General features: G+C 53.0%; 1 protein-coding gene across 1 annotated transcript in view; it reads right to left on the bottom strand.

Moving 5' to 3' along the window:
• Window positions 1-16,474, bottom strand: part of RAB29 (RAB29, member RAS oncogene family) — a 328,586-nt gene extending 312,112 nt beyond the window's left edge. The window contains exon 1 of the mRNA XM_078644596.1: window positions 15,546-16,474. Coding sequence (XP_078500722.1) covers window positions 15,546-15,759 — 214 coding nt within the window. The 5' untranslated portion in view covers window positions 15,760-16,474. The remainder of the gene's footprint in view (window positions 1-15,545) is intronic.
• Between the last annotated feature and the right edge of the window lie 2,301 nt (window positions 16,475-18,775).

Genomic DNA, 18,775 nt, shown 5'->3' with positions numbered 1-18,775 from the left:
TAGCTGGCAAACCCAAAAATTAAGTCTAGTATCGACAGTAGTAGACCTAGTTAACGTCTGGCCTAGGCCTTTACTGCTGTAGGTACTATTCCAATGCGCAGAGCCTATTGGGAAAATAGGAGCTACACTACAGACCCGGTGATTCGCCCAGCCACGGTCCCGAGGGAGGAACGTGGCTTTCCAAGGTACGGGGCAGAGTGGCGGGCTGGGTGACACGCAGTCCACTGAACGAGTGAGAGAGCCTGTGTATATAGTGTGTGCCTTCCTCTAAGCACCCCCCCTCCCTCACGAGCACCGAGAGCACTTGAACGGAAGCGTGGTGGAGACACATGAGCACCGGTTACCCTCACTCCCTGGCCCCTTAAATCTTGTAGATAAAACGGAACGGCTACTAATAGTTCCTTTGTTTCTGCTTCGTTCCATGTGATGTGCCAAAACCCCGTGAGGGCTTTCCAAGGTCAAGACACCGAACCCCGTGAACCAGCGGCCTGGCTGACTACGGAGCCCGGCGTGGGAGAAACACCCTGGAACAGCACATCTTTCCCCGAGGCGTCAAGACGGAGCCGGACGAGTTTGCCCGGTTGAGAGTGTCTAATAGAAGACGCAGAGCCTATTTACAAATAAAACCTTCTTTAAAAAGTCTACTACAGGTGTCGGACTCCCTTCCTACTGTGGCTAGCATTCCCGAACCCCAACAACTGGTGTCAGAAGTGGGATCAACATCCCAGTCCGTCTGCAACGCCGAGATGGACCCCATTATCCAACATCTAGTGAAGGGACAGGAGAAGCTGGAATGGGCCGTGGAACACCAGATCACCACCGCTCAAGCTGACAGAGACTTGTTCACCAACACGATCGCTGCTCATTTCGAGAGCCTCCAGTCCAGGGTCCCAGACCCGATGCTCAACGTCACGAGAGAAAACAGGGTACACCTTCCAAACCCCTCTGGGATCGCCCTCCAGAAGTATGTCACGGGGGAGGACCCCGACGCATTTCTCATGAACTTCGAACGCGCTGCCAGGGCATTAGGGTGGCCTGAGGAGAAATGGCCGTTCTTTTTAGCCCCCTTGCTGACCGGAGAAGCGCAGTTTGCCTATCAGGTGGCCAACCCTGCAGGAACTACACAGTACCCCGTGATTAAAAACGTGATCCTAGACCATCTGGGTTTAGACCCTGAGGCGTATCGTGTACGGTTCAGAAAAGAGAAGGGCATTCAGGGAGAGAACCCAAAGACGCTGTTCTTCCGGCTGAAGATGATGGCCGACAAATGGCTTAAGCCTGAAGCAAGTACCAAAGAAGACATCTTAGCCAAAATATATTTGGAGCAATTTATGGAGGCCCTTCCGTATGGCTCGCAGAGATGGTTGAGGCAACATTCCAGCCTCACCGTGGATCAGGCCATAGAAATGGCGGCCACCTACGCCCGAGCCCAGCCAAGAGGGCTAGGCTGGGAACCCGAGAAGACAACCAAACCCCAGCCACCACCCAAACAGGAGAGGAGAATGAGGCCCCTGCTCGAGCCACTGAGACCTCGCCCTTTCCGGGCTGAACCGCTCCCGCCACACACACCACGGGGACCGCAATGCTTCGAGTGCGGCGAATGGGGCCACATAGCCCGCCTGTGTCCGAGGAAACACCCTCACGAAGAACCGATGGAAGTCGGATATCTCCCCAAGACTGTGCTCTATTCCGCCGAGCTCGGCACCTCGTTTTACGTGAGTATGTTGATCAATAACACCATGGTTAAGGCCCTCCTAGATTCGGGGTGCAGGCAGTCTGTAGTCCGGAAACGGCTAGTACTCCCCTGTCAATACATCCCTGATACCCTAGTACACATCCGGTGCGTGCACGGAGACATAAAGCCTTACCCGGTGGCAGACGTTTCCTTACAACCGCCAGACAAACCGGAGTGCGTGGTCAGAGTAGGCGTGATGGACTCCCTACCCGAAGACATGATATTGGGGGTAGACAACCCTAGATTCCTGGCCCTGTTTCGAGAAAACGTGCTGGACACTAACACGGGGAGGGAAGAAACCCGAGCCTCATATCTGACTCCTGATCCCTGGGTACTTGATCGCAGTTTCAGACACGCTCAAGCAGAAGACCGAACACTCTACAACGCCTGGGAGGCCGCACATGCAGGCCAAACCACCTCCAACCCAACTTACCCACGGTTCCTGATACAGAAGGAACTCCTGTACAGACAGGAGAAGCAGGCGAGTCCACCCCAATTGTTGGTGCCTACATCGTTCAGAGAACAGGTGTTGTTCTTCGCACATACCCACCTAACGGCAGGACACACCGGAAAGGAGAAGACGACTGAGAGTATCACTCGATACTTCTTTTGGCCAGGCATCTACCGAGATGTGCAAGACTACTGCAGGAAATGCGAAGTCTGCCAGCGTAAAAACACTCACAGACCCCCTGCTGCCCCACTACAACAGATGCCCATCATAGGGGTACCTTTTGAAAGGGTGGGGATGGACTTGATCGGACCATTACCCGCAACCTCGAAGGGGCATCGTTACGCGTTGGTCATTGTGGACTATGCGACGAGGTTTATCGAAGCGTTTCCCCTCCGGACCCCCACCACAGCCAACGTCGCCGACAAAATAGTGGAACTGTTTGCAAGGGTAGGGTTCCCAAAAGAGATCCTTACCGACCAAGGGACGCCCTTCACTTCACGATTGATGAAAGAAGTATGCAAGTCCCTGAACATACACCAGCTGAGGACTTCGGTTTACCACCCCCAGACCGACGGCCTGGTTGAACGTTACAACCAGACACTGAAGGCCACGTTAAAGAAGATGCTAACCACGGAAGGACAGGCCTGGGATCGGTTGCTTCCGCTGGCGTTGTACGTGCTAAGGGCCCAGAAACAAAGTAGCCTCGGCTATTCGTCATTTGAGCTACTATACGGGCGAGTCCCTAGGTCACTGTTGGAGATGACCAAAGACAGCTGGGAGACCCAAGAAGTCCAAGAACAGACGGCCCTACTGGAGTACACCGCTCAGCTACGTTCTAAACTCGGAAAACTCTGAGGATTGGCCCACACGAACCTGGAACGCCAACGGGACAAGCAGAAGACGTACTATGACAGGGGGAAGAGACTACGACGCCTTCAGGTCGGTGACTGGGCTCTTCTTCTCCTGCCTTCGGTCACGCACAAGAACGAGTGGGTCGGGCCTTACGAAGTTCTGGAGACCATAGGAAACACCACCTACAAACTCAGGTTGTCGCCCACCAAGACCCAGAGCTATCACATAAACCTGTTGAAAAAATGGATAGGCCCGAGGCCGCGTTCCAACAACTTGGTCCTCCCTGCCATCCCCAGTAAAGATTCAACCCTGGACGACTTAGTCGTGAATCCGGACCTGTCTAGCGACCAGAGACAGGAGCTAAGGGACGTGCTACAGCCCCTGGCCCCGGTCTTCTCTGACGGTCCGGGAAAAACGTCATTGGTGGAACACCACATAAACACGACCCCAGGAAAAACTATAAAACAGCGGCCATACCGGATACCAGCGTCCCGTAGAGATGCCGTCCGGAAGGAAGTATCGGAGATGCTACGTCTGGGAGTCATCCGACCATCCCAGAGCAGCTGGTCATCCCCGATAGTAATGGTACCGAAACCGGACGGCTCGATAAGATTCTGTATGGACTTCAGGGCTCTGAACTCCATATCTTCGTTCGACGTCTATCCGATACCACGAGTGGACGAACTCGTGGAGAACCTGGGAGAAGCCGTTTTCATCAGTACATTAGACCTCACAAAGGGGTATTGGCAGGTGCCCCTGCGCGAAGAAGACAGGAGGAAAACGGCCTTTGTCACCGAGGAAGGACTCTATGAGTTCACGGTTCTGCCTTTTGGCCTACACGGGGCGCCTGCCACCTTTCAACGTCTGATGAACCACATACTCAAACCATTTCCATCCTTTAGTGCGGCCTATCTGGATGACATCGTCATCTACAGCAAAACCTGGGGAGACCACCTTCGGCATATACGCACCGTGTTGACTGCTCTACAACAGGCTGGGCTACATGTCAATTCCCGGAAATCGAGAATGGGCTTCAACAGCGTCAAATATCTGGGCTACGTTCTGGGGAAGGGTACCATTGCGCCACAGAGCGAGAAGGTCAAAGCCATTCAGAACACCCCATTCCCGAGCACCAAAAAGGAACTCCTGGCCTTCCTTGGCCTAATCGGCTACTACAGGAGGTTTATTCCGCGGTTTGCCGAAGTAGCCGCTCCCCTCACCAACCTCCTTAGACAGGACACAAGGCCTTGTGAACTGCGAACACCATCCTCCGATGCTAGGATTGCCTTCGAGGAGCTAAAGAATGTCATCACCACTTCCCCCGTGTTAGAATCACCGGACTTCTCCAAAACATTCATTCTGGCTACCGACGCCTCAGCCGTCGGGATAGGGGCCGTCTTGTCTCAGATGGGCTGCGACGGTGTGGAACATCCCGTTCTATTCACTAGTCGGAAACTGTTCCCCCGGGAGTGCAGGTATTCAACGGTGGAACGAGAATGCCTAGCCATAAAATGGGCTGTTGACAAATTGCAGTATTATCTGGAGGGCAGGCCTTTTATTCTCCAGACGGATCACGCCCCCCTGACTTGGATGTACCGGAACCGATCACTGAACGCCAGAGTGATGCGGTGGTTCCTGTCCCTCCAACCATATTCCTTTACGCTCCAGCATAAAAAGGGTGCCTCGAACTGTAATGCGGACTTCCTATCCAGGACCGTTGTTCTCCCCGATCGGGAGATACCAGGGGGGGAGGTGTGTCACAGGGTGGGTCGCCATGATAATGTCTTGGAGTGGTGGTCGGCTGTTCCCCCTCTCTCACATGTCTCTGTTCCCGACTCACAGACTGCGGGTACCTGGCCGGAGGAGGGGGCTTCTGACGACTACGGGTCACGTTGGGAGCTGGGAGACGACGAAGATCCCGGCGGAGTAGAGGAATCCCCGCACCCTTGGTCGATGACGAGGACAAAAGACAGCCCAACCAGGAAGACAGCGAGCGGCAGTTCCGGAGTGGAAGGCGAGAGACGAGCGAGAGACTGGAGAGCGGAGCAAAGCGGAGTGGGAGAGACGACCCTGACGAGCCCAGCAGTGGACTTCAAGCCAGGAGGCCAACGACCCGGTGATTCGCCCAGCCACGGTCCCGAGGGAGGAACGTGGCTTTCCAAGGTACGGGGCAGAGTGGCGGGCTGGGTGACACGCAGTCCACTGAACGAGTGAGAGAGCCTGTGTATATAGTGTGTGCCTTCCTCTAAGCACCCCCCCTCCCTCACGAGCACCGAGAGCACTTGAACGGAAGCGTGGTGGAGACACATGAGCACCGGTTACCCTCACTCCCTGGCCCCTTAAATCTTGTAGATAAAACGGAACGGCTACTAATAGTTCCTTTGTTTCTGCTTCGTTCCATGTGATGTGCCAAAACCCCGTGAGGGCTTTCCAAGGTCAAGACACCGAACCCCGTGAACCAGCGGCCTGGCTGACTACGGAGCCCGGCGTGGGAGAAACACCCTGGAACAGCACATCTTTCCCCGAGGCGTCAAGACGGAGCCGGACGAGTTTGCCCGGTTGAGAGTGTCTAATAGAAGACGCAGAGCCTATTTACAAATAAAACCTTCTTTAAAAAGTCTACTACAGGTGTCGGACTCCCTTCCTACTGTGGCTAGCATTCCCGAACCCCAACAATGTTGTTTCGACGACTGCGGGCCTCCAAATCCTCATTCTTTATCGCCACGTCTTTCAAGATCTTTTCCACCCTCTCAAGCCGTTTTTGCGATGTCGCCGCCCCGTCTTCGATGTCCGAGACCCTTGCCTCCACCACATCCAACCACCGGTCATGCGCCTGGACCTTCACGCCTATGCCTGCCAATTTCTTGTCTAGCGCATCAAATCTGCCGTCCAGCACTCTAAACCCACCTCTCATCTCTTTAAGCATGGCTGCTGTAAGGGAGGCAGGGTCACCTGCATCATCTGAGCCATGCGCCCCATCCGTCCCATCTGAAGGGTCTTCGGAGGTAGGGTCAGGAGCCTTTTCAAATTGCAGCGTGCACTACGTAGGATCTTTCCTCCCCAAACTGCAGGGAAAAACAACTGCGTCTGAAGACACAAATGGAGCAAAGCAGAGCGCGAAAGGTAGGTGGGTTAGAGGAGTGTAATGTCTTTGCCCGGCCCCACCTCAAGAGCAGAGCAACGTAGAGCGGCCCCACAGCACACGCTTCACCAACACAGCGCACGCTGCAACACTGGCCAGGCGAAAGTGAGCAATGCCTCTTGGTTCGAAAGGCAAGCAGCTCCAGCCAGTCCATCCACCAAAAGGCGAGGGCAAGTGAGAGAGTATGTTGCCCCCTCCGCCAGGAGTACTTGTGGCAAATACGACGCAGGTGCAGAGTCCCCAATGTGCAACAGAGACAGCGCACAAAACGTGAACCCCTCCACGGTGCGGCAGCAGCAGCGTCGTGCCTCTTGCAAAGATCACCGCCTACATAGGCGCCGGGAAGTGCAGCGAGATCAAGCAAGCAGATACCGGCCTGGCCCAAAGGTATTGGTCGTTCCGTGGAAGCAGCAATGTAGTGCCATCTGAAGCGGCCTCCACCACAGCAAAGTCTGCATATGGGCGAGGGAGGGTAGCCAGCAAGCCTAACGGGGCCCAACGCAGACGCGCCCCCCGAAGACAAAACCCAGGGCCCCCCTCACTAGCCTGCCACCCACACGCCGAAAGCAAGCAAACAGAGGCCCAGCGTTGCGGCACCCACGAGGCCTAAAGACCCCGCGACCGCCACGCACACAACTGGAACCGGCACTCAGCCCCAGCAGGGGAGACGAGGGGAGGGAAACCAAGCAAGCGGGGCAAGGGGGGGGGGGCAAATCCAGCACCGGGCGCCCACCAAAGCGGCAGCTCACCGCAGATGTCCAGCGCTGCGCCTCCCAGGAGCACCCGCAGTTAGAGAGGCCGTCGGGTCCGCTCTCATGGCCCAGCAGTGCGGACTCGGGGGAAGGCCGTGTTGCTCCTCGCAGCAGGTAAATCAGGGCCTCAAACCGCTCCGCAGTGCCTCCCGGACATGATGGGAAAGTGTCCGCTGCTGTCTACATCTCCTGCATCGGGGTAAATGCAGGAACGGTGCCCGGCCGGCGGAGCTTCAAGTACGGGCAGCCATCTTGGTCGCCTACGTACCTGTAGCGCTCTAGTGCTCCGAGGGTCTCTCCTGAGCCCCGGAAGCACTCACACACTATGTATCACTTTCTGGCCAGGCGTGGCCAGAAAGGTATAAATAAAAGGACAGAAGTGGCACGGCACTTCCTGTCCGGACCAGTACTCTCAGTGTACGTGTCTCTTCATTACGTGCCTGCACTACACGTGTGTGCTGACCCCTAGGCCTCGGGGACTGGCGAACCCCACACTGGCGACGAGGGTGGGATGAACCTAAACCCACAAGCGCACCAGCCGACGAAGACGCCGGAGACGCCGAACCACGCGCCAGCCTAGGCCCGCCGGCTCAACGACCGGAGAACCACGCGAGCAACCCAGAGGCAGAAGAAAACACGAAAATCGCCTACCGGTAAGCAGCGGACGTGAGGAGCTGCGTCAGGGACCGGTGCAAGCGACGCGCCGCAGCGAAGCAGAGAAGCGCTGGGAGAAGGCCCAGCCGGCCGTCGGAGAAGTGCGCGCATGCGCAGATGAACGAGGCCGAAGCAGGTATCAAGCCCCCACCGCGTGAGTACGCGAGGCAGGAGACGCCGCGCACAAGCCCAACACCGCCAAGCGCTGGGAGACGGGGGCAGCGCTGAGACACGCATCCGGCAGTATGCACGGACAGCCAGCAAACTGAAAGCACACAACAAGCACAAGGCAACTCAAGGGTCCAGACTAACAAAGGACCATTCTAGTGAACTAAGCCAGCGCCAGAGGTGTGAACACAGCGCCACCCACGCAAGCCGGACAGCAGAGCACTGCGCACGCAGGCAAGGACAAAATAACAAGCACAAGGCAACCCAACAAGCCCGACAAACGCAGAGAAGTCCCATTAAACCACACCTGCATCAGAGTAGTGAACAGCACTTTGCCCCGCACATATGTCGACAGGAGGGACATCTGGAGGGGCCACTGGAGGGGCCACCGGAGGGGCACCACAGGCAACAGCGCCCCCTGCGGCTCAGGCTCCAGCACCTTCCGCACATGCGCAATTGCAAGCGCTACCGCCCTTCAGTGAGCTAATTGACCCGGGGACAGCAGCGCCCCGATGGGCAGTATGGCTGGGACAGCTCAACAATTACTTCACGGCCACCCGAGAAAAAGACAATGAAGTAAAACGCTCCCTGCTCCTACACTTCGGAGGCACAGAGCTGTACAAACTGTTCAGACACCTCCCCAACACAGGTGCCGCCAATGACTTTGATGCCGCCGTTAACGCACTGAACGCCCATTTCGACCCCCAGTTGAATCCCCACTACGAGAGGTTCAAGTTCCGTCAAGCTAAACAACGGGAGGGCGAAACAATGGATGCGTTTCACGCACGACTGCGAGACTTGATAAGCACGTGCACCGAGGACGACGAAAAGAAGGAAGTCACAGCCCAACTCATCCAGGGCTGCCGCAACAAGCACCTGCGTACATTAATCCTGAGACAGCCGCGGATATCCCTCGACGAAATCCTGATCCTGGCGCGGTCCCATGAACTGTCTGATGCCCGCGCCACCGCGATGGAAGCGGCACTCAATCCACACCATGAAACAGGGACGGCGATCAAGACAGAACGGGTAGACGCAGTGCGCATGTCGAATCGAGGAAGCAGAGGTCGTGGGACGACGAAATCCAGACGCCAAGCACCATGCGGTTACTGCGGCAGGGATGAACACGCCCAAGATGGCTGCCCAGCACGTGGGAAGACATGCTCCAAATGCGGCATCCCTAACCATTTCGCCAGCGTGTGCAGGGGAGGCTCCAGAGGGCGGAGCACTCCAGGAAGACGATCAGCCGCCGGAGCGATCAAACAACTGTCGCTAGAGGAACCCATGGCACCACGCTCCACGAGGTCACACAAATCACAGCAGCCACAGTACGACGACTCGTCTACAGACGACGAAGATGAGTGCTATTTCGTATCTTTTGTCAGTGAACTAAAGAAAAGCCGACGACCGCAACCCAAGTGCCAGATACAGATCCACGGGTCACCGGCCATCGGAGTCATCGACACCGGAGCCACGGTGAATGTAATGGGCATTCAGCATTACAAAGCACTCAACCCCAAGCCGACGCTCGTTCCATCAAAGGCCAGGATCTTCACCTATGGCAGTCACGACCCGCTCCCGCTACGGGGTAAGATGCTGGTGCAAGTCCGAGCAGAGGATCAAGAAGTCACAACGACGTTCCATGTGATCGACAAGGAGGCGGACTTGTTAGTAGGAAGCAACACGGCGGAAGACCTAGGCCTTATTGCCTTCGCGAACGCAGTACGAGCACTGCAAGTAGAAGACATTTTGCTCATGTTCCCCAAGCTGTTCACAGGCCTTGGCACGATCAAGCATCCACCCATCAAGCTGCACATAGACCCCACTGTGCAACCAATTGCGCTCCGACACCGCAGGGTGCCATTCCATTTGCGGGCTGCAGTGGAGCAAGAACTGAATATGCTAGAATCACAAGGGGTGATCGAAAAAGTGTCCGGGCCAACACCATGGGTATCCCCCATGGTCATAGCCGAGAAGCCGAAACAACCGGGCAAAATCCGAATTTGCATTGACATGAGGATCCCAAACAAAGCCATTCGCCGTGAACGACACCTCACACCTACGGTCGATGACATTCTGACCGACCTAAATGGCGCCCAATGGTTTTCCAAACTGGACCTCAATGCAGGATATCACCAGCTGAGACTAGCTGAAGAAAGCCGATACATCACAACATTCTCGACACACCTCGGTTTGAGACGCTACAAAAGATTGAACTTTGGAATCTCTTCTGCAGCTGAGATTTTCCAGAACACGATCAAAGAAATCCTCTCTGGGCTCCAGGGGGTGCTGAATGTTAGCGACGATATATTGATCCATGCCAAAACGAGCGAAGAACACCACAACAGGCTAAAAGCAACGCTGCATAGACTCGCACAGTATGGCGTGACCCTGCACAAGGACAAGTGCCAATTCTTCAGGAAGTCCATCGAGTTCTTTGGCTACGTGTTCGGGTCAGAAGGAGTGGCTGTTGACCCACGCAAGTCAGTGGCCATCAAAAATGCCCCTGCACCAACCACAGCGTCGGAGGTGCGGAGCTTTCTGGGAATGGCGCAATATTGTGCGAGATTCATCCCCAACCTGGCCACCATCGCGGAGCCGCTGAGAAACCTAACGAAAAAAGAAAACGCATGGCGATGGACTGAGGTTGAAGCCAAAGCATTCGACCAAATAAAAACGGCACTGCTAGATAGCACAACGATGGCTTACTTCGACACATCCAAACCCACCGAGATAGTGGTTGATGCCAGCCCAGTTGGTCTAGGAGCTCTGATATCTCAGGAAACCGAACCTGGCACGTGGTCACCATTGGCATTCGCAAGCAAAGCACTAACCTCGACCGAAGCAAGATACTCGCAAGTCGAGAGGGAAGCCCTGGCAGTGAAGTGGGCGTGCACTCACTTTCATCTATACATCTCTGGACACCCTTTCCGCATGATAACAGACCACCAACCGCTGATACCTCTGTTCAAGGGCACCGCCCCACACCCACCTCCGAGGATAGAACGCTGGGCAATCCAAGTGCAGCAGTACCAAATGGACCTCGCCTACCGCCCTGGGGCCAAGAACCCCGCAGACTTTCTATCCAGGCATCCAGGCCAAGACGAGGGCCGACAGGCAGAACGTGAATGCCCCTCAGAGGACTTCGTGAACATGTTATCGGCTGCCTCATGTCCCCAGGCCCTCACGGCCGACGCCATCCTACCTGAATATGTGAACGACGCAGTCGTCCAGCGGGTGACAGCTGCCATTCAGTCAGGGTCCTGGGAAAACTTTCTGAGGGGCGTCAGTGACTGGAATGAAGCAGATCGAACACGCCTGACACAATTCTGGAGAGTGCGGCATGACCTAAGCCAAGCAAGCAACGGCCTTATCCTCAGAGGTCACCGAGTAGTCATCCCCAAGACCCTACAAGACAGGGCAACTATCCTAGCACACGAAGGGCACCAAGGCACCCGCCGTATGAAAGCCAGGATGCGAGAGAAAGTTTGGTTCCCAAACCTTGAGGAAGCAGTTGACACTGTGGTGCGCCAATGCCGAGCGTGCCAGATAACCAGCTCTGCAGACAATCCCGCACCAATCATCACGGAAGAACATGCTCCATCACCTTGGTCATGGCTCAGTCTGGACTTTGGGAGCTTCCCAGATGGGAGAGTCACTGTCGTGTTAATTGACAGTTACACGAAGTACCCGATTGTAGATCTTGCCGCCTCCACCAGCTTTGCCAATGTCCGCCCACTGTTGAGCAAATCCTTTGCCATGTTTGGAGTTCCTCTCGTCATCAAAACGGACAACGGTCCCCCGTTCCAGGGGAGTGAGTTCAGAGAATTCCTACACAACCTAGGCATCCGTCACCACCGCATTACGCCACAATGGCCCCAAGCCAACGGCGAAGTGGAGCGGTTCATGAGGACGACTAACAAAATCCTACGAATCGCCACCGCGGAAGGAAAGGACCCAGAGGAAGCGCTCCAACTGTTTCTACGGGAGTACAGAAGCACACCCCACAGCACCACGCAACAGTCACCATGGGCGTTGATGTTTGCTGGACCAAGAAGAGATCTGCTCCCTATGGCCGACAACTGGGCACCAGCGCCGTACTCCCCCGGACACACCCAAGAGAGGCGGAGACGAACGAATGAGAAAGCGAGTCACAAAAGGCATGCCCGATCCCGAAACATAACACCTGGCGAGACAGTGCTAATCCGGACCAGAAGGCCCGGAGGGAAATTCAACACAGCATTTGAGCCTGAGCCGTGGGTCGTCAAGGAAACTCGAGGTACTGCGGTCACAGTTCGCCGAGACGGAGAAGAGGTAACTAGGAATGTATCCTGGTTCAAACAGATACCGGCGACTCGACAACACACACCTGATCACGCAGAACAAGCAGAGGATGAGTCCGAGACAAGAGCGGATAGACCCAGCGATGCGAGCACGCTCATGAGCACTACTGGCCAGGACGAAGAGATCACCCCTGCACCCAGCCCGAAGGGGGAGCAGGCTCCGGCTCGAGGCAGATGGAGGTATGAACTTAGACCTAACCCAAAGCCAAGCCAGAAGCTAGCAGACTTCCGGTGCTGAGTTACCATTGACATTGTGTTTGCGAAAGTTAAGTTTTCAAAAATCCAAGTTGGGGAGGGATGTAGCGCTCTAGTGCTCCGAGGGTCTCTCCTGAGCCCCGGAAGCACTCACACACTATGTATCACTTTCTGGCCAGGCGTGGCCAGAAAGGTATAAATAAAAGGACAGAAGTGGCACGGCACTTCCTGTCCGGACCAGTACTCTCAGTGTACGTGTCTCTTCATTACGTGCCTGCACTACACGTGTGTGCTGACCCCTAGGCCTCGGGGACTGGCGAACCCCACAGTACCCACGCCCCCCTAAAAATCTGTGATTAGCATAGTGTGCCTCCCGGCGTGTATTTTGCTGTTTCTCTCATTGCATACAGATATATGATACAACAAGTAACATACCTAAAACAAGTTGGGACTATTGGCTTTGTCGATGGTTGTTAGTTGCATAAGATAAATAAGCAGCAACTATGGCTTGTATAATGTTGAAAAAGCTTCCTCGTAAAGCCCTGATGACACCACGACGATGTTGCTGCTCCTGAGTTTCAAAAAGACAAGGGGAATCCAGAGAGAAAATGACTCACTCTAAAGGATTTCCCCATCCCTACAATGCTCACCCGGCATGACCTCATGCCACAACTTTTCCACTAGTGAGAAGTGAGCAGCGTACATGCCATGGATGTGCCTCCAGTCACTGCAGTCCGGGGAAAAACGGACACCCTGTGCCAGGGCACAAATCAGAGCCCGATAGACACCCTTTGGAGGACCCCTTTAAAAAACTGCCGGTGCTCAGCGCCGGCGAGACCCGGCCCATTTAAAGCCCTGAGTGTAACTCCTACCAGGGTGAGTTGCCCAAGAATAATGTGTGTTGTGTAATTCACTTCACAGCGTCGAGTGCGGTTTGTTGTGAAATCACCAAGAGTACTTTTGGAGAAGAAAAAAACTTTTCACTTGCAGGGTGTCCGAGGAAGGCTGCTCACTTATGCTCTCAGCACGGCGGATCCGCACGGATCTGATCACTTGTTGTTTCTTAAGTAGGCCCGTGCCTCACCTCAGTTGATAAGAATACATCTTCCAATCGGAAGATGATGTGGTATACTTTAACTCGTCTGCAGGTAAACCCAAAAGTCTGACTGCAATGGCTCTGCCAGTACTTGTTTTCCATAGCTGCCTTTTTACTCTCTTCTTCATTATGCACTTTAGCGCCTGATTTTAATTACAACTGGCATGTATATATCGCCATAGTTCTGAGTACCCCACAGAGAGGACAAGGATGGGATGGGAAGGTAGTCTGAACACCTTTATAGCACAGTGAGAGCCACTGGCAGAACCTTGCTGCCTTAATCCTCAGCTCCAGAAATCCCCAGCATGAACGCCCATCCACACCCTGAATTCACCAACATCTAGTTGCGATTTCACTTTCTTACCCACTGCATATACCTCACACTTCATGTTACTGTGTTTGGTAATCCCATATGTATATAAAATTATTCACCTTGGTTTGCTGGTCGAATTTGTAGTTTTGACCTGGTCTCTTGCACCATGAGGGCAAGTAGCATTAAAACACAAAACACAACTCAACTTCACTTCTGCATCCACACGGCTATAATGAGCGTTCAGCGCTTCGAAGCAGCCGATGGTCGGACAGCACTAGGGCTAGACAAATTAAGTATAACATGACCATGCTTTTTTAGGCACGGAAAAAACGCATTCTTCATTTCAAAAGCGTCATCGCAGCCATTTGGTGAGTCAGACTGTAAGACTTTTTATAGGATTGAAAACGGAGAAACTACTTGGAGATTAACAAGGATGGAGCTAGGGCAGACTCTGCACCCGGTTACTCTTGCTTGCCGAAACCGGATTATGACCGATACTGACTCCCCTAACGCCGCTGGCCTATCAGATGCATTGACCAGTAGGAAAATGTACAGAAGTCATTACAAGTGGAACCACTGAAATTATGCGGCAGGTATAGCTGAATTGTGTAGCAAAATAGATACTATGGAGCCGGAAAAAAAATGTAGCATCAATATGAAATGAATGGCACATTAAGAAAAACATTCGGGAACATTATTACAAAAAAAGCATCCATGTGAGATAAAAATGAGAGCAGGTTCTTTGGAATGAAAAGTGTGCACATTCGACTCTGTTCAAACTGTTACTCAGCAGCAATTCATAGCGCTGTTTTCTGTGGAAGCACATGAACATTACACTAGCACTATCCTCTCCTCCTCCTAGAGTGTAGTAGATTGTGAAGAACACACACAATGTCGCACTAGGAGTAAACAAGCACATGCATGCACACTTATTGTATTAAGACGCGTGCTGCATCCCAGTTCTGTTCAGATTCTCTTGTTTTGGGTTTCCTCTGTGCTGACAGGGCCGGGCCCCTGGAAGTATTTCTTTACACTGAGAAGCAGTGTAGTGCATTTCATACTAGGTACCTGTCTCACCAGGAGGCTCTTTAGGATGAAGACGCAGGACCTTAGCTAGAGATGCAAAGGTGGAGATCTTCTAAGGTTGAAGACCATCTTCAGATAACTGCTACTTTGAGAAAAGTGTTTTTGAAAGGAGAGGACTTGGCCTAACTGCTAGGGCGTCAACCTCAAATCCGGGGAACCGAGTTCGAGTCTTGGCAAAGACACGCAACACCCCGTGATTCTGGGCAAATAACTTAATCTCCTCGTGCCTAACAAAATATGAATGTGTCCTCGTGTAACGCAACTGGTGCTTGTGAAATCGGGTTAAGGTCGCCCTATACAAAACTCCTTAAAAAAAAAAGATACGGTCATGGCAAAGGTGGAGTCATTGTTACCCAGTTGAATTATTTTCAAGAGTAAATATGCAACAGATATTGGCTGATGTGGCTGGTACAGCAAATGCATATTTACGCTTAAAAGTTACCTCCTTGGGATGGCATTTTTCCAGTGGCCTAACCCTAGGGCATTGAACATTTACCAACATCAGTTTAATTGTGTTGTGAACCATGTCTCACCCACTGATCTATTGAACATGAGACATACAAACACTGCAAGACAGGATAAAGCCAGGATCGGCTAACTAGTCTTAGTCAAGGCAGGGGAAGGAAAGGTCCAGTGCAGGGTGGCCAGCATTGGGTTACATCTCACAGATGTGCCAAGTTCTGTTGCTCACAATAGTGCCAAAGTGGGACTCTGCGTTAGACCATGCAGGGAGAGACATGGCATCGATTCTCACTTACCTCCATGCGTGGCTTTGTATTGGCTGCGAAAGTTGCCATGGACATAGCGATCCACCAACGAAGATTTCCCCACCTCGAAGTCCCCCAGGATCAGCACTTTGAAGAGGTTTTCTTGGTGGCCCCTGTGGAAACGGTCCGGGCGAGGCCCACCTCCTGTGGGCCTCTCCCCTCCCTGATACCCTTCGGAGCCTTTCCTCATCCTCCCTTCAGTCATCTCACCAGCATCCCACCCAGGCCCAGACTCCTGGCAGGACGCAGGTATCCAGTGGTGGCTAAGACTGGCTGTCGCAGCCTCCGGAGAGCGACGGAGCGCTGTCCTTTCACACCCTTCAGGAGTCCTCAGCGAAGTCTTAGGAAACAAGTCTTTTCAGTTCAACTCCCCACAGGAATATACGGCTGTAAAAATGCAGGTGGTGCGTCGCATACAAAGAATGTGGCTCAGAGCCCGGAGAAATTCCAGGAGTGACATGGGCAGGTGTCAGTGAGAGTTAACGGCCTGTCACTGAGGAGAGCAACCCTATGCAGAGCAGAGGGCGTTGGGCTTGGAATGTCCATGTCCTTCTGTCGGGGGCTTGGTGTGGGTCAACCGGGAAGAGCCTCTTACTCCTAGCCTCTGGGGAGAATGGGCAGGTATCACGAATGGGCAGGCCTTTACTACCCCTCCTGTGTAAGGGCCTGCATTAGGAACGATGTCTCGTCACCAGCCCCCAGGAGAGGAAGCAGGACTTCCCCGCAAGCCAGGGCGTGCCTTCTGTGTGCGCCCTGCCAACCTCCGGCTTCCTGGTTCTCTTCTCAGACCTTGAGATTTTACAGCTGCCCCGGCCTCGCCTTAGAAGTACACTCCCCGCGCCTCTCTCGCTCCCCGGGGCTCATGTGACAAAGAAGAAGTTCCCGGTGCGCGTGGCTTCGACCCACAAGTTCAGGGAGAGGCGGGGCAGATCTGACTGGGGAATACAACGGGTCACCCCGTAATGTAACCGATAGGAGCTCCAGCCCAAGTGAAGCCGGACTTACATACGATATCTGTCCTGCTGTACGTACTGTAAACTGCCTAGAAGGGACCGGCTGTGCTAGAAGGGACCGGCTGTGCTAGAAGGGACCAGCTGTGGACCGTCTCTGTGCTGCCCAGCGGGAACTGAACCCTTGTGGATTTGGCTTCTCTGCCTCCTGCTTCTGTGATTGGCTCCAGCAGACGAGTTAGCTGTTCCTTTCTGATGTACTAAAGATAGGAGGACTTGTACTGCAATCTGCGTGAAGGAAAGCACAGATTAGGTTTATAGTCTTTTTCTGCCAAAACTTTCTATGGTACAATAGGGAGTGCATAGGGGTACACCCTGAGACTCGCTGATCTTTCGCCCTTTGCAGTGAGGCACACCCATGCAAGCCAAAACTTTAAAACTGGAGAATAGAAGACTTTGAAACCAATCGGGGGACATATTGAAGCAGAGGCAATTTGAGGAGCTAGACAACTGAATAAAATCATTTTTTACTTAAAAAATTAGTGATTCTCTCATGCGTTTCAAGTCTGTTGGCATTCATGTGCTCAACGGATGCCCCACAGTTTCCTGAAGCAAGTTAAAAGTAGCATCTATTGCAACATAACATCGAAATAAATTACAACATAAACTGGATGGCAGTCTGTCACAGAGTGAAGCCATCTCAGCCAGTATACAGCTCCAGCTCGTCCTGCACCTAAATAGACATACCAGGGGAGACCACTGTGGAGGAGACACAGGAAATACCCCCATAAAGAAACCAAGCTGTCAGTGTTTATCTGATTGGAAGGGCTTATAGCTTTGCTTGAGCTCCGAGGATGCCCCTCGGCCTTATTCCTCTCTACAGCAGGTAGCAGATCTGCTTAGTAGGAGAACATTTGGAGCAAGGCAGCCCTGACAACGCTTATCAGGTGGCAGATGTGGTTATAGCGCATATATTGTACATGGGTAACTGAATAAAAGGGATTTTTTTTTCTGAGTGACATGAAATAGGAAACAAGAGCAAACCAGTTACCCATCTTTAAGTTTATGTTATGCATGGCTCCTCTATTTCTTCTCCCACTGCGGTCATCAGCTCAGCAGGATTGAAGGTATTATGGGACAGCACTGCAATAATGCGGCCTCTTCTGTGCCTGCCTCTGCCCTGTATTAAACCTCATGCCCTGCACACCCTCAGCCCACCTCTTCCCTCCACCACCCCAATTTTAAAAACAGTAACTGTCTTCCCGCCAACAGCATTACCCGCTTTCCCCCTCCCAAAAGTTACAAAACCTAGTATCCTGCCACAGCCCTCTCCCTAATTCCACCAAATCCCGCACCCAAACAATAATACATTAATATATGGCCTTCACCGCCACCTTCATCCTTACCCTCCCCATCTTAAATATTGACAAAACATACCTGGTGTCCTTCTGTCCCCCTTTACTCCAAACCACTCTTCTCCCCAAATATATAAAAATAATTCCTGGTCTATTTCGACCCATCACCACCACCCTCTGTGTCTTCCTTTCCTCTCCTATTCCGAGGCCGCCCTCTCTGCTCTTTATCAGAGCAGAGAGCCAGTGTGAAGCTGCCATGCTTTCTGGAATTCATTGTTATGGCGCAACAATGAGAAACAATTTTTGCTTTTATGGCTGCAAACAGTGCCATAATAGCAGTGAATATTGTGTTTGAATTGGTTTCTGAACCATTGGTACATATTTGGATAAACCTCACCCTTTTTTCTCCCTGCCCCCTCCAAGCAGCAGGGCTCCACTTGGTAAGCTTGCGTTGGCTGCCCAGTTTATGACTCCTAACACTGCCATTGGATCCAGGCCACGTGATCACCATGCACCCCTCTCATACTCCCACAGCCACAGGCAGCTCACAATTGTAATCTCTGCAGGCCCCATTTTGGAGTGCTGCCATGCTGCAGAGGACAGACTTAGAAACTTTGCCTACTCGATCCCGAGCAAGCAAGTTTACCAGTTTGGGTGTGCACTGAAACTGCAAAGTCTTCAGCAAATAATTGCACTACAAACAAATCATATTATAGTACTGTGCATCGCCATATAACCATTTCTTCTTAGCACTAACCGAAATACATGAATTTTGATTCAGCCCTTCTGACCTAATGTCGTCTGGAGGTCTCAGTGTGGAATTTTAGTTCGTGAACTAAACATCATCTGCGCCATCTTGTCCATTCCTCAGACTCACGTAGGAACATACACGACAGCCATTTTAGGTACCATGATC

The sequence above is a fragment of the Lissotriton helveticus genome, chromosome 5_1 (assembly GCF_964261635.1).
Source record: "Lissotriton helveticus chromosome 5_1, aLisHel1.1, whole genome shotgun sequence".
NCBI classification, from domain to species: domain Eukaryota; kingdom Metazoa; phylum Chordata; class Amphibia; order Caudata; family Salamandridae; genus Lissotriton; species Lissotriton helveticus.
The sequence above is the reverse complement of the archived record's forward strand: the minus strand, read 5'-3'. Positions and strand labels throughout refer to the sequence as shown.